The sequence below is a fragment of the Aulonocara stuartgranti genome, assembly GCF_965226115.1.
Source record: "Aulonocara stuartgranti genome assembly, chromosome: 16".
Classification (NCBI taxonomy): Eukaryota; Metazoa; Chordata; class Actinopteri; order Cichliformes; family Cichlidae; genus Aulonocara; species Aulonocara stuartgranti.
In genome coordinates, this window is record NC_138952.1 from 32,463,871 (window position 1) to 32,481,044 (window position 17,174).

Sequence of the window (17,174 nt, forward strand, 5' to 3'; positions counted from 1 at the left end):
ATGAGCAAGCATAGGGAAAAACAGGAAGAAACCTCAGGCAGAACCAGGCTCAGGGAGGGGCGGGGCCATCTGTTGGGGTGAGAGAAGGAAGATGGGATAAAAGACCAGCTGTGGAAAAGAGCCAGAGATTAATAACAAGTATGATTCGGTTCAGAGAGGTCTATTAACACATAATGAGTGAGAAAGGTGACTGAAGAAGAAATACCCAGTGCATCATGGGAATCCCCCAGCAGCCTCCACCTACTGCAGCATAACTAAGGGAGGATTCAGGGTCACCTGGTCCAGCCCTAACTATACGCTTTAGCAAAAAGTAAAGTTTTAAACCCAATCTTAAAAGCAGAGATAGTGTCTGTCTCCCAAATCCAAAGTGGAAGCTGGTTCCACAGAAGAGGGGCCTGAAAACTGAAGGCTCTGCCTCCCATTCTACTTTTAAATACTCTAGGAACAACAAGTAGGCCTGCAGCCTTGTCATATATGCTGACAAGGCTTAGAGCTCACTTTACATCATTTGACATGACAAACTATGGTATGGTAGCTGTTCTATGATTTATACTGGGCCCACTACAATGGCAGATTAGCGTTAGCAGCAGGGACATCAGCCCCCACTTTCCTTGACTGCGTTAATGCATGAAAGAATCACAGCCATTCACTCACACACACACACACACACACACACACACACACACACACACACACTCCTTTGCTTCGCAGCTCTTAGGCAGTAACAGGTTGTTTAGCATGAATCATTTGTACAGCCCAGAATTTGATGGGGTTTTTTTCAGTAGTTTGTGTTTATGCCAGCAGACGAGCTTTCACCTGAAGCTTGACAATTTAAAAGTGCTTAAACAACAAAAAGAGGAACATAGGTATTATAGTTTAGGGGGGGTAAAAAACAAAAAAGTTGACAAAATAATTGCAAATCGGTTTTAGGGCTCGGCATTCACCACGTGCTGCGACAGGCTTTTAAGCAATTTCCCTGTCCTTGTGCTTGTTTGATGCCATTTCCTCCAATGTCATTTAAAACACAAGCCCACATGCGTGTGCATCAAAAGCGCTGTGTTCCATTAAGTGACAATTTATCTCAAATGAAAGCTGCCACATGAAGGTTAGGAAAGTTTTCTCCCCTCTCTTGCCCTCAAAACTCAGACTGCACAATAACAGATACGTTGGTCTGAAAGGGCATAAAGGAATTAAGCATTTCATTCATAGCAATGTGTTTATACCAAAAGCCGCACTTGTTTTCACCCCTCGTGGATTGTTTCAATGCTAAACACCGCTGCAGGAATACAATGTGTAATGAATGGACTACTAGGTCGTTCTTCCACTTAACCCTTTCTTTCAACCCTGCGGCCATTATTACTTGCTTTACTAATTTAGCTTCACTCTTCCACTGCGTCTCCAAACCAATCGCTCAAATGTTTTGTAGAGTAATCAGCAGAAATGATTCATGGCGCATCTCTGTACCTCCAGCAGTGCAAATTGGGCCTGTTTTAGGTGTAAAAAGAAAAAAAAATCCTTTTTCCTTTTGCTCATGAGCGCTCCTGTGAGATCAGAGCCGTGTGTGGGCGCCGAAGCCAGGAATGTGTAGAATTACAGTCTGGCTGTGCACAGTTTTGCTCTGCAACCCAGTAGTGAAATCAGTCAATCCAGAAAATAGCTGCAAGCTTTTGGGCTTTGAGCATGAACAGGAAGATTTGGCTACAACTTTCATCTCTGCTCCCCTACCCCCAGTTTCCATCCCAGGTAAAGCCCTCCCTGAGCCTGTGGTGCTCGCAGTAGAGACAAACTGGGGCTCTAGTGTATTTACCCCAAACACGACAAACAGGTTCAAGGTCTCTTGCCGTGTTTCTGTTCCTCTGTTATTGCCTGTTGGAGAGGAGATCAGTAAGTAAGATCAGCAACTTCACAGGAACAGGCTGAGCACTGTGGCGAAATCACTGCACCGGGGATGAAAATAAAGAGGGACAGGACTGGAAGGTCTGGGACGTGCCTGAGCAGTGGGTGGGTGTAGCACTATCCACCTGCTATACTGCATCCTGTGAGGCGGAGACAGATCGGTGTAACAGCACAGGTGCAGTACTCACTACTTTCATGCTGCTGATGAGAAAAAAGAGACATCAGGAGAGTTTAATTTCCACTTCTAGCATGAAGACAAAATAACACATAGCACCAAATTATGGTTCACACACTTTGATGGCACTGTAATGTGAACATAAGTGGAAAGACCAGCTCCTTTTCTCAGTTTGAACCAATTAAAAGATGCAGAAAAGTGTAAAAATCCACAGGTAGACGTACGGCAGTGTTACCGTGTGGTCACCTGCAGATTTTGGCACTTTAACATGGCCTCTTGTATTTTCTACGCTGCGGTTTTGAAACAGGAGGACATTCCTTCCAGTTGCAACTAGTTCAGCAAAGCTTTTTGAGGCTTAAGGCTCAATTTGAGGATTATGCTTTTAATCAAGTTTATATTACTAAGCTGACAAAGTGATAAAGTGTCGTTAAAACACTTCCAGACAGTTTTCAGTTTGTCTGCTCCCTAGATGTACAGTTGTGATCATGTATCAAAACATATTGCATCATTCTTTTTTTTTTGCGAATAATGACTCATTGAAATATTTCCATATTTGTTTTGTGTCCGGTTAATTTATATAATATTTTATAGAAGTGAGGACTCGGTACAGTTGTCTGTGCACGGCGGGTTGTGTTTTACATCAACGTGAAATTGATCCTGTAGCTCAACATATTGAATTGTTGTTAACTCTAAATGCCTTCATTGAAAAGGTAAACAGAGTATGAGATCATTATATTGAATCGGCGCTTGCTACAGGGAAGTGCTAAATAATGCAGACACTTCATGGAAACAGTGAATTTGTCCACATAATAATGTTCTTAGTCTTAGAGAACGATGCAATGTAATTTTAGCAGCCGAAACACTTTAGCCAGACCAGCGTAAAGTCTTTTAGACAAAGTCAAGTATTCGATGTTTTATTGAGGGTTTTTCTCTTCTTCTTCTCTCGTGGTCAATCAGCAACACAGTGAAAATGACCTCTAAATAGATTAAATAAACACAGAAAATCAGGGTTGTAAAAGGGGAAACATGGAGGACTACATAGATTATGGGAACTTTGCACACATCTCAGTGTTATGTAAGACAGAGCGGCAAAGATTCAAAAGGAAAGACTATGAAAAATATTGTTTCTTTGAATGTCCTCGGGCAAATAGTCAGTCGGTGCTCACTGGAAGCTTAAGTCAAGTGCAGGTCAAGTATCAAGTCTACCACTCTGGTTGTGATGTTGTTTTAATTAAACCCTTCTTTTTTAAAGTGAACATATACATGAGGAATTATAATAAGAAACAACGTGCATGATTAGAGACATCAACGTCAAGTTAAAGCGGATCATTAACCCCTTATAGGACAGTAGACTCACAGGAAACGTAAACACCAATATATACAATGTAAGTAGAATAAAAATGTCTTTTTAGAAATTCATAAAAGGAGCAAAATCAGACATATTTGACTATTTACAGCTTGAAACCAACAATGTTACTCAAACCTGTCACAAGATCCAGATTATTACTGTCTGTCAATGTTCTACATTATAAATAATAATGAAAATAATAATATAATACCCTGACTATGGCCTACTAGATGCATCTGGTCTATGTCTAAAAATGAAACTGCATCACTTGTGTCAGTCTGAGTCCAATTTCAATAATATTTAGAAATCCTATGCAATCAACACGTATCTCAACATTTAGAGCAACTTTTCAAGCACATAATGTGTGAATTTCATCAACTTACCACTTTTATTTTCAGTATTATGACCATAGTAGTCAAGTCAAGCCAACTTTATCATACAATCATATGTATATATGTATATATACATATATACTTATACATGCTCACATCATCCAATAAGAGAAGTAGGAGCAACAATACATATTTCCCAAATTCTGGAAGAATGCTGAAGTTTGAAATACTCGAGGCAACTGCTGATTGGTCAGATGCACCTATGTCACTGTCATGTAGATTGATGTTTGCTGACTCGATGGGAGAAATCCGTGTGGTTCTACGAACCCACAGAGAGGCACAGGGAAGCCAGTTATCTAACATCTAATGATGCTTTAGGTATTTTCTGAGTGTTTTGATCACTCGTCTTTATTTTGACGGAGCATACGGTGTGCAGTGGAATCCGTCTTTCAGTGTTGACACCAAAGGAACAACTGCACAGTGTTTCTCTGTGAATCACTTTGGCTCTGAATTGAAACTTAATTTCCTGCATTCACACGTTTTTTCTCACCAACGCCCGACACATCCAGTGGCTCTGTCTCAGGTGACTGCATGGCACCCTCCTGCAGCTCTTTGACCTCAAAATTAAGTCAAACTGTGAAATCTGCTGCTCTTTCTCCTCACTGCAGGAACAGCGACGGGTTAATGAAACCGCTGACCCAGCCCAGACACTTACTGACATGTTGCACCTCTAATTTTCTGCCCAATAGGATCCCAAAGGCAAAACCCACAAGTTTTTAAGAGAACCACAAAGAGTCCTACGGTGCACTGTTGTGACTTTTGTGTGTGATGTGATTTTCCTTTGGGCACAGACAGGGAATATTAATTCTCTCGGTGAGCTCACACATGGGCCAAGTATTGATCCTCACAAGAATGAGAGCATGATGACAACCATGTAGTGTACACAGAGTGAAAATTACATTTTGTCAGGGCTTAGAAGCAATACTTGTACTGATATAGGTGCAGGATTTTCAAACCATTTCTTACAGGAAGTAATGATGTAACACCAAGTGTATTATATTTGATACATGAGTTTTTGAGACCTCTGCATAATCAGTGTGATTTTTCTTTTTTGCTTAATAAATCTGAATAAATTGCACAATAAACATTAAAGCGATTCATTGCTCAAAAATGCAACATATAGCAAACATAATACAAATTCAGACTCATGTATGCAAAATTATATTTAATTATTATCTGGTTCAAGCTTTACTTGGTTAACATATAAAATGCTGTTAAGTTTAAAATTTAACACCAGCTTCTCCAAAATTCTTTCTTCATTCACTATTTTCTGGCACTGTTTTGATTCAATATGTAGAAATACCCAGATGTCCAGCAAAGTGCAAATAATATTTTAACATGTAATTTAATTTTTAAAACGTTGTGAAGGGAAAAGCAAATATAAGGTCAAAGGAAAAAGATCTCAAACAAAAGTCTGAGCTCCACTTTTAAATATAACTGTGAGTGACTGTATGCAAACGAACACAGTGGGGGGATCGACAAAACAACTCGGCTGAACACTTAACCAATCAGCTCACTTCAAAACACTGTCCACAGGGGTGCTTTCAGTGCAGGGCGAAAAGGTCAACACGCCAACTTGCTTTAAAAAAAAACAAACCTCAAAATTAAGCGTGCTTCCAACAGCCTTCAGAACGTATTTCATCTGCAGTCTTCTTTTCTTCTAAACAAAAACTAAACATTGCACATTTCCTGGCAGCAGCAGCAGCAGCAGCAGATTACCTCGGAGAGTAAACAGTGCCTCACTAAGCCAATATTTTCTTGCAAAAAACAGTTGCAGTGACGTCCCGATTATTTTATCAGCTGGCATAATGAGCTTTGGTCCTGTTCAGCTTTATTTATGTATTTTTATTGTTTGTGGCTGCATTCATAACTTCATGGGTACAAGAAAATAGCTTTTTTTAAATGAATAAAGCACATTTTGCAGATGTGCATTTTAAGCATACTGTGCATTTAAACTGAGAGTAGAGAGCTGTTTATATTGATAGCTGTTTACCCGCTCGCCAACAACAACAACTTCATTAACAGCCACTATTACACTGGAACTGCTCATGCAGCACTTTCCTCTTTTAACCACCAAAGTAATTTTGTAAAAATCAATATGTTCAATAGTGACATAAAATGTTTATTTCTGCTTGCGAACCCTAAATGACAGATACATCATAGTGTATGCTGCTTTTTTAACAGCGCGCACGTTTAAAACACCGTCTTTCTAGATTTTCTGCTCACAGAAAAAGGTCAGATTAAGAAAGTCCCTCCTAAGAAAGTGTTTGAAAGCTGTGATATACGCCTCTTTAACACAGTTTGCATGTAGATGTATGTGTGTTCAGTTTCTGTAAAGTATAAAAGGGAGGGATGAGCCCATCCACACTCTGGACAGGTCACCAGTCTATCACATGGACAACACAGAGAGACACATGACCATTCACTGCTCTCATTCTGAGCTACAACCAACTTATAATCAACATGGAGGCTCCATATGGAGGGCCCCCAGCTGTGGTTTGAGCATATAACCGCATTGCTTTGAGGTGACGTCTCTAATCACTGTACCACTGTGCCCATCCCTACATTAACGCATGTTTTTGTGCTATTGTGCATTAAAAGCTTCGTAGCTGCTCCATAAGTTCTTTCCATAAGGACCAGTTCTTATTTGTCTTTAAAGAATTTCCACTAATTGAGACATTGTGTAAAATTCCTCCTGAAAAAGATGCACTGTGAAAAAAAATGACATCATCATCAAGTAATGATGAGCTTGTCCTGATTTCTAAACAAGAAGCAGAGATTCTGGGTCCAATTCTCACAAGAAGGCAGCAGCAGGGAGAATTTCATGGTTTGATCCAGGAGTTGAAGCTGAATCACGACCGCTTTCGTACATATTTCAGGATGTCAGTGGGGCAGGATGAGCTCTTGTTGCCAGAGTTGGGACCACATCTGAGGCAGAGAAGGGATGATTTCAGACAGCTGACTGAGCCATAGCAGTGTCTAACTGTGTGTCTGAGTAAAATAGTATTCGTATTACAATAGCCTTGCTTGCCAATGCAGCAGTCTGATTGGTCAGATCCGTTTATTCACGTCCAAAAAATCTGAAAACTTGAGCTTGGTTAAAAATAAATAAATGCCGCAAAGTCGTCCAGCAGAATTATGCAGTTGGTGTGAACAGCTGCATTAAGAATAGCTGAGTCCAAAAAAGATTTTTAAAGCACACAATATTTTTGGTATTTAAACGCTTTTACACTAACTGCTGGTACATAATTAAAGTCTAACATTGCAGATTTCATGAGCTGCATGTGGGATGTAACTTTAAAGCAGCTTTAATGACCAACTTATCAACAATCAGTGTAACAGTACAGTGTTTTCTTCCCTCAAAGCCTTTGCCTGCACTACCAGAGGAGCAGCCTGTTCCAAGTCTGTCGCTCCCACCTTCACTCATCTTTAACAAGGAGTGAGGGCAAGTGAAACATGTGATGTTTCGTGGGGTGAAACAGCTGTGGATCATGACACAGGAGCTCACGGATCCTGCAGACAGCTTCTTTTTTTCACCAACCCCATCTACATTAGCTGAGGACTGCATCTGTAGCAAAGGTGAGCTGTGATTTAAATAGACAGCCTGCCGGATCAAAGCCTGCCTACCTGTTCTTCCGGCTACAGCCTTTCCGCTTGCATGGTTATCATAATTGCTCTTGCTCAGAGGACATGCTGCTTCCGTCAGGGCCACGTCCTCCTGCATTAGAGCTGAGGAGCCTCAGCCAAGCAGAACCTGGCTGTGCAGGTAGATACTTTTTCTCCTTTTTCTCAGAACACCTCCGAAACTCTGTTGAATATACAAGTTGCTCTCCGCAGACTTAAAAGTTCAAAACTTGTGAAAAGAAGAACACCTGGCTCTGGCCAGCTTGACTCGTGGTAGTTAGGAAGCTACAATACAAAGCAAAATGTGCCTATAAAATGTATCTATGCTGAAATGTACTGGCTGATGTGTTAGGAAACGATGCCACGCTGTTTTAATGGAAATGAAAACGATCAACCTACAGAGGGCTGAGTTCAAAGACACCCTGAAAACCAAAGAGAAAAAAACTATGTGTCAGGATGAATTTCATTGGAGCAACTCAAAATGGTACTTGGTAGTTTGCATGACCCCAATGTACGTGCGTGCCTGACAACATTAGGGTATGCATAATGAGATGACTTATGATCCTGGGAGGTCTCCTCCCAGATCTGGACAGTCTGAGGTGCAACCTGCTGGTGCAGGATGGGTCGAAACATCGTGTTCAGGAGCTGCAATGGTGTCAGCTCATTCATCCTCCTAGAACTGCCTGCATACTCTCGCCAGATGAGGCCGGGTGTTGCTGTGCACCAGGAGGAACTCAAGACCCACTGCACCAACATAGGATCTGATAATGGGTCCAAAGGATTTCATCATGATGCCTAATGGCAGTCAGGGTAATGTTGGCGAACCTGTAGAGGTCTGTGTATCCCTCCATCGATATGCCTCACCACACCATCACAGACCCAAACCAGTTATGCTGAACGATGTTGCAGCACAGCTTCTCCAGAACCTTTCACGTCTGTTACATGTGCTCAAAGTGAACCTGCTCTCATCTGTGGAAGGCATAGGGCACAGGCAGTGGACCAGCCGATTCTGGTACCCCCCAGTCGGGTTCCACAGTGTCAGGTAGTGAACACAGAGCCCACTAAGGATGTGGGGTCCAAAGGCCACCTTCATAAAACCATTTCTGACTGTTTGGTCAGAGACATTCACACCAGTCGCCTGCTGGAGGTCATTTTGAAGCTCTGACAGTGTCCATCCTATTCGTCCTTGCCCATCAACAAGACCAGAGCAGATACCAGTCCTGCTGATGGATTAAGGACCTTCTACGGTCCTGTCCAACTCTCCTGCAGTAACTGCCTGTCTCCTGGAATCTCCTCCATGCTAAGAGCGTGCTGGGAGACACAGCAAACCTCTTGCCAATAGCACAAATTTATGTGCCATCTTGGAGGAGTTGGACTATCAGTGCAACTTCTGTAGGGACAGGGTATCACCTCATGCTGTAAGCAGTGACACTGGCCCAAGCCAAATGCAAAAATAGTAAAGAAACAGTCAGAAAAGTTAAGGAGGGATCAAATGTGAGAGGCCTGTAAAATCATTCCTGTTTTGGAGGTTGTGTTACTGTTGTCCCTCTAGTGCGCCTACCAAAGCAGCTGAAACTGATTAACAACCCCCTCTGGTACTTAACTGACCACAATATCCCACAAGTTTAACTGACTAATGCTATACTCTGATTAAAATGCTCCTTTAATTCAGTTATTTTTTTATATATTTTATCTTTAGTGAATTATTCGATTCAATTTGTATGGATGTTTTCATTTTAAAAAAAAACATCAGGTTTGAAAGTGGCTCTCTTTTATGCAAAAGTACACAAAAGAGAGTATTTTGTCCAAAAAAGGAAAATATCCTCTGTTAAAGCTTCGTATTAAATGAAGTCTGCGTTGACAGATTTTATCCTTTGGACTGAAATGAGTTCATACCTGTTGTCATGTATGGGAGGCTGTATTGAGTGCTTGCACTTAACTGATGCTTTCGTTCAGTACGCTGAAATGAAATAAGCCTGTGTGAGTCTGACATGTTGCACAGGACACATGGCTGTCACACAGCAGCTGTTGGAGCTCATAAACCTGCGAACAAAACGCCCTGCAAGCTCTAAAAATCAACCTGCTACATGTGCACTTGGAGGCACGTGCGCCTTTTATAACTCCTACAAGTCTGTCTCAGGGTTTTCACAAATACCTGTGTCATATTTATAACTTAATGTATGCTGTGTTTTCCCCACAGGAGCAACCAAATACCTCAAATTCACCTGTGATGAATTGGGAAATTAGTGGCCAGCTGTCAAACGCTGGTAGCGCTGGCTTTTGCAGCCCATCGCTCCTAATCAAGAGCACCTAGCTCCTTTTTAAATATGTTGAAGATAAAGTAGCACTGTGATAGCAATTGTGCTAAATGAGCCATTTGAAAGTGTGGCTCATTTTTCATAATACTGGAGAAGTCAATTAAGGGACTTTTGAAGCTCGGGGAGGCCCAAGGAGACATTGAGGTGCGACGATAGGAAAAGACACCAGTGATTTTGAGTCACAAGAGAGAGAAAAACAAGCAGAGTCTCAGTGGAGAGACAACAGGGAAATGTAACCAGCAGCAGTGTCTGAGAGGAGAAAACAAAGGACAGGGTATAAAAATGTCAGACGCAGCAACAGTGACACCAGTTTTTGTCAGCCAGCCAGCTGCTTTCATAGCCTTTGACAGGCTGAGCAACAAAAGCCAAAATATCCAAATTGCTTGTGGGTAAAAGACGACTATTGTTACACTTTGTGTGGCCCCCATCTGCTCCCAGAGGACCCGGAGCCATGACACCACGTCCCACACTGACAGCGAGCCAGGGGGAGAAATTGGAATTGAACGGCTGCTGAAAGGCTGTTAATAAACAGTTAGTGTTGCATTTGCGAACAGTGTGAAATGTAAGCATCATTACCTAATCTCTCCCTGACAAGAAAACACAGCCACTGCTTTTTCCCCCCGGTGTTTGTTAGAGGAGTTAGCTAAAACCCGGGCCTTACTGTAAAAGACAAAAGTGGTTTCTCCTTAATAACATCCCTCTGTGTGAATAAAACATCTGCTCCCTTTGCTAGTCATTTCTGCATTAGCTAAAACCCGATTTAATAAAAGTATTCAACAGTGGTGTTCTGCCTGCAGGAGCTTCTCTTTGAATCTGACTTGAATTTTAAACTTCACTAAGTTAAGATTTGCTTGAACTCATTGGAGATCTGATTCTTTTTTGTTTTCACACAAGATATTTTTCCACCTCAGGTTTTATGAAACTGCTAGATTTCAGTCGAGCACAGCATGGAGTTCTTGGTGGCTCTGGTCCCAACTGCCTTAGTCAGCTGCTCATGTGTAGTTTTGGGCTGATCCAGCACCTTTCTCATGATCGTCCTCACCCTATGAGGTGATGTTAGGCATGGAGCTGCAGACTGATGGCGACTTATGGTCATTATATGTCGTTAACCTCCTAAGATCCAAACTCTTTCATGCCATGCATTTTTAATTTCTCTTTGCTATATTTGGACTGATTGGGACCTGATGAATGTAAAAACAAAGAATTACCTGATTTTTTTTTTTATCTGATTTTTGTTTCTGAGAAAACAAAAATCCGCATATGAGGACATTAGTTTTAAATTTCAGTGGCAGTATAATGTCCTGGTAAGTGGATATCAGGCCCTAATAGAGCAAAATTCTGTATTTTGGTCTAAATAACCCAAAATGTGATGTCCTCATATGTGGACGCCAGGTCCTAGAAGGTTATTTTCCAAACAGTTTTCATCTTCCCACCAAGCTTCTGAGATTTTTGGTTGATATTCCGTCTCCATGAAAATGAAACTAACAAAATCAGAGACTGTTGATATCTTTGTAAGTGAGCAAACTCACAAGTTCTGCATGGGACTGAATCATTAAGTCCCCAATGTGCACATCGATTCTGTGTTCTTGTGTTTATGAAGTTAAAATCCTCCAGCTCCACCATCAACAATGGCTGCTTGGACACCATTCCAGTTTCATGATAAAGTTTTACTGAACAACAGCTGCTTTTATATAAACAGCTCCGGGAGTTTGGCTTGACAACCACTTGTAACGAGTAATCGACCTTCCCTTGGAACCATTTCTTGGACTTTGATACTGCAAATAAACAAACAAACACACCCACGGCAAAAAAATGTATCAATTAATAACCTCAGAGTTTTCTTAATCTGCATTGTTGATTAATTTGAAAAAAAAAATCTCGGTGTTATGTCATGTCCAATTTTTGCCCAATCACAGGGGACAAAAAGGATGGAAGATAGGAGGAAAAAACTGAACCTTTGTTAATAAACTTCCAATAAAGCAAAAAAAAAAAAAAAAAGGCATAAGAAGGCACATTTATTTTAACTGTGGTAGTGTCTTCAAAACCAAACAGATCATCATGGATCAGCAGGGACGTAAAGTGGACTCATTTTATGTCCCTGGAGGCTTGCTTCAAATGCCGTGCAATAATTTTTTACGGCACACCCAACCTAAAACCATCAAATCTGATGTTACTTATTTTTTATGTCTCTTTGTGAATCTGACCCCTGATAAAGGTCTTGGCCCATGCAGGTCACAACTCCTGCCAGTCTCAATGGCAATAGCTCAAAGCTTTAAGTTCGCAACAGAATAATATTGTACAGAGGGTTCGATAAATCGCAGCATCTTTTAGTTCGCACGAAGAGCCACTCATAGTAATTGGAACCAGACTGATGACTGTAGCATACACACTCGCCCCAGAGACCTTTTCTCGCCAGCAACAGAGCATGAGCTCATCCCCAGCTGGTCCACCAGAGGGAGGGGACCGTGCAGGCAGGATGGATGTAATGCAAGGCTCTAAAAAGAGTGAGGTAATGGGTGAAGCATCTTCTTCCTGATTTTTATCCAAAGAGAGACAAAAGCAGGAAAACTGAAAGATTTCCTAGAATGCAGGTGTCCTCCTGGGAGCTTCCTCTCCTCCTGCCTCAGGATGATGTGCATGGAGGTTGCTGTGCTGCCAGAATAACAGAAAACAAGTCCAGGTCCCACCAGAGTGTGATGCAACCTGCTTCTTAAAGGCCCAATCGCCAATACAAGTGTGAACACATAAAGTTCTGCAACTCAAGACGTGAAAACTTATGTTTTATTATGTTAGTAAATATTTATTTGTAACACAATCTTATGTTTTCCAGTGTGACAAGCTGTGTAAGTCAAGTATTTGTGATTGATGTTATAAAAAGCATTAATTGACGTTGTGCGCTATCCTATCAGAAGCAGACACCAGAAGATGGGAACACTGTACTCACAAGTAATGAGCATGGGCAGCAACAATATTCAGGCAGGCTGTGGCTCTTTATGATGCTCGGTTAGTGCTAAGAGGCCCAAAGTGTTGCAAGAAAAGTTGCCCGATACCCTCACACAACCAGCACTACTGGCTGTTGATGCAGAGCAGGATCCATGCTTTCATGTTGTTTACCATCCAAATGTCGCAGTAATATGCCCTGTTAAAGGGGAGATTTTCCTTCCTGCTGCTGCCAAATGCTTGGTCATAGGGAACTGTTAGATTGTTGGAGATTTTTGTTACTGTAAGGCCTTTATTTTTAAATTTTAAGCAACCGAAGCGATTGAGGTGACTGCTGTTGTGAATTAGTGGTGTATAAATAAAATTCAATCGAATTTAACTGAAATCTGCTTCAAGCTATAATAAATTCTGCATTCAGAGAAGAGATGTTTAATGCAGTTATTTTAAAATAACATGACTTACTTTCTATAAACAACTTCATAGTGTGAGCTTTAGTTTTGCATTTTACCTGCATGTTTCTTACAATAACTAGCTGGTCTGCATCTTTGTGACTCAGCTTATACAATTGATAATTGCACCTTGCCAAATATACTTGCTAAAGTGGGTTGATAACGACTACTATCAGTTCTTGTGAACTGATAGAACGGTTGTAAACAACCCAAGAACATGCTAAAAAAAATAAAATAAAAAAAAATAAAAAAATCGAGATTTCAAAACAGACTTCAATGAGCGATGGTCCGTGTTTTGTATACATACTAGCATGTGCATGGAGCACAAGTGATGATCCAAAATGTTGAAGACTGCATTTTGACTAAGGATCACAGTGCAATGTATGTAAAGCCTAAACAGGGTGCGTTAAAGTGAGAGGGACACAGTGTTTGAAAAAGCTGTGTGAGCGCACAGCACAGGAAACGTCTGCTTCTGAACAAAGGCAAGTGTCCTCTGGGGAAAGGTCAGAGAAGGACTGTGATGTGAAAGAAGAAAAAAGCAACAAATGAACAGGTCAGTGGCCAAAGAAACTAAAATCAAAGATTAACTCTGGGAAGCACAAATTGATGTCAGGTGGCTACAAGTTATCCAGAGGTACGTTTTCAATAACCTTTATTAGCATAACAATAGGAGAACAGCAGCAGTATTATTTGTAAAATGCTCTTTAATAAGGTGCTGGAAATATCTGACAGTCATGTTTGTTCTTTTCCACAGAACATTTATCACCAAAACCTGGGACACCACAGTGTGACCAGAGCATGTGCCACAAAACAGAACATGACCTTTTACAAAATTTACACATAAAATAGTCACAGTGTAGAGGAGAGGGAGGCTGAACGCACTGCACTGGGATATTAAGGCAACACGTCCCTTCTTTTTCCCCCCGTACAAGGAAAAAAAAAAGTGTGAAAGAAAGAAAAAGACAAAAAAGCACCAGGAAACCGTTTAGAGGACCTAAAGGAAAACACAAACACTTCTGTCATAAGTGATGTGCAAGGCAAAGACACAAACATGAACAAGTTACAAATGTAAGTGACAGATGTTTGGTGCAAAACACCCGCTGGTGCTTTGGAGACCAGCAGCTTGGCAATTCAAATGTTGCGTAATCCAGTCTGTATAATAAAACAACCTGTCTCATCTTTGTGGATCTTAGCAGGGGTTGAAATTTTCATCCTGTTATGATTTTTCTTTTTTAACTCTTTAGCTTTGTTAGTGTTGAGATGTTTCCAGTAAATACTGGCAGATTTCTGAGGAAACAAATGAATAAAAACGATCACGAAAAAACAAAAACAAAACAAAAAAAAACCCCAAACGAATGTCAAATTAAAAAGCAAACCTCCCAGAAATTGATACAGTTATCTATAAACAGGCAGAACACAGAGAGCATTTTATTTCTTCCACATGTGCAGCAGATTGGTAGAAGACTCCAGGTGTGTCTGATCCCGGCCCATGTCTCGAAATCTGGGAGATTTTTTTCCATGAGATTCGTCTCGAGAGGCTGATAAAACAGGGAGCGAGTCCCTGCCTCTCACTGACAGGCAATATTACAGGCAAACTCACCACGAGCACATCTGCAACAGCCAACAACACCAGGAGATCCAGTACAGCCAGGCCTGCTGATTGGCTGAGGAAACATTTCCTTTCCACCCTCGTTAGGGGCACACCTCTGATGCCGATCTGTAGTAAACGTGATGTGCAGTAATTTTGAGCGTGTCCAGTTTCTGCAGGGATGATGATCAGGAGGAGGGATGCAAACAGCCGCATGGCAGGAAGGCGGGAAGAGGGGGGGGGGCACACTGATTACAGCTTTAAATGTTACATCATCAGTTAATAAACAACCGTCCGTCATGCTGTACCCGGTAAAGAAAACTCAAGCCGTCACAAAAGCTCGTTTACGTACAAACACTGAGACAAAAGGAGGTAATAACGAGTTAAACAGTCATATGGCGTTGAGTCGATCACCTATAAAGAGTAAACATTGAGATCACGCTTATTCCTAAAACATTACATGTTAAAAGAGCGCAGGTGGTTCACTTGCCCTTCATCTCCCTTTTCTCATCTTCGTTGTGCAAGAGTTATCATTTAGTCCTTTATTATTCGGTTGCACATTTGCATCCTCATAGTGTCACACAGAGACAAAGACGTCCAGGTAGAGGCGATCGTAGGACTCCCTGAAGAAGAGGATGAGGACGAGGCTGAAGAGACAGGAGCCAGTTAGACACCAGTTCAGCCACGACACATCTAGATGAAGACAAGAAAGGGAACAAGCACGAGTTAGATTTCTGTTCAATCACCAAAGAGCTTTAAGCAAGTTTTCCTACTTAGCAGCCATCTTGGTACCAAACAGTCATTTTGGCCTAATTAATCCAGACCCCTATCGAAATGGTTTGGGAGACAGCCACACTCTGATTGTGATGGACAACTGTGCATTTCTCATTTGCCTCTTCAACCTTTTCCTTCTTGGCTTCCTGATAACTTTCAGTCAGTACCACTATATTTAAAAGAGATCCCACAATTCACCTCTGTGCACATATCTGGAAAGCATAAGCTGGCCAGAGTAAGAAGCAACCTAAAAGGCATCGCTGTACTTGTATTTTTTAAATGTGCAAAAGGAGCATCAAACTGAGGGTCAGCTTTGATATCAGCTGATCTGAACTGTAGCAAAATCTTGGTTAGGCTCTCATCATGGCCAATTAACACTATCATCATGGTTAAATGACTGTGGTATTGGTGGTCACGTCAAAAAATAAAAAGGATCTGAAAAGGACACGACCAGAGTTCCTGGTACACAGCAGCAAACCCCTACATATGACACTGTACTCCTTTATAATAATATGACTCCACATATATACAGAAACCTAAAGGAGATGTTCACATGAAATGACACTGAATGATTAATTAGCATTAACAGCCCTAATGGCTAATCAACAGGAATTTCTGACATGCCACACAAAACAGAAGCAGCCTGTGCTGTCTTTCATAATCACTCTCAATAATTCAATGATATTGGCAGTGTTCCCTATTATCATTGACCTACACTTGAACCTAAACATGGTGCAGAATGAGGTGTTCTATTTTCTCTGCTCTGTTCAAGCTCCATTAACCACAGGAGAGGTGCTCTGGCTGTCTGCAATAATGCTGAATCTGGAGGGCAGATGGGAGCCTCACACCAGCGCTGAACCGCCGGCATCTTAACTCACCAGCACACATAACCTCTGCTTGTTCAGCCTCCGTGATGCGTGCCACAGATTGTCATCATGCACGTTTGCACGTGCGTGCACGTGTAAACGCGGGTCTAAAGCCTGGACAAAACGCAAATCGATAAACTCTTCCTTTCACGTGCATTAAGCAGCCCTCGCTGGGAAGCTGCTCGTCTCGCAGCGAGGGCTGCGAGTTGCAGGTGTTTGAGACTCTGTCCTGACAAAGATGTTAGGCTGAATCTTTCCCGCTTGGTGAAGGCCAATATCTCAGCCAGGATACAGGCTGCAGTGGAAGCAGGAAGCTGACAGAGTAAATATAGAGAAAATCAGGTTATAACAGGCAGCAGAATCCATGAATACATGCCAGGACAATGTGTCACAACTCACACTGGCTCAACTCCGTGTCCAGTCGGCATCCTTTTCATAAAGTCATTAATCAGCTGACCAGATCGATGCTTGAAGAGCTCGCTGCTCGGACTGCACAGCACAGCCTCTTTGTGGTAAATTATGAGTCCTGGCCGTACGACACAAATCCACATGATTGATGCGTCACCGCTTTCGTGAGGAGGAATAATGTGCGGCCAGAAGTGCGAAGATGAAAGTAAAGGATAAACTGGGGCAAAAAGAAGGTGGTGAAGGGGCTTGAGGGGAGAGGGAGGTGAGGGATTGGATAAGGGTGTTTGCAGAGAGAAGTCAAGACTCCTGAATCAGCCTCATTAATCAGAACCGTGCGAGCCGGACAGCAGGAGACCTGGCAAGGAGGCAGGTTAATGGAGTTGTGTTTATCTGACC

General features: G+C 41.7%; 1 protein-coding gene across 1 annotated transcript in view; it reads right to left on the minus strand.

Annotated features, from left to right (window-relative positions):
- Positions 1–13,777: 13,777 nt before the first annotated feature.
- Positions 13,778–17,174, minus strand: part of slc49a4 (solute carrier family 49 member 4) — a gene marked incomplete at its 5' end in the record, with an annotated part of 46,816 nt that continues 43,419 nt past the window's right edge. The window contains one exon of the mRNA XM_082507385.1: positions 13,778–15,423. Coding sequence (XP_082363511.1) covers positions 15,308–15,423 — 116 coding nt within the window. The 3' untranslated portion in view covers positions 13,778–15,307. The remainder of the gene's footprint in view (positions 15,424–17,174) is intronic.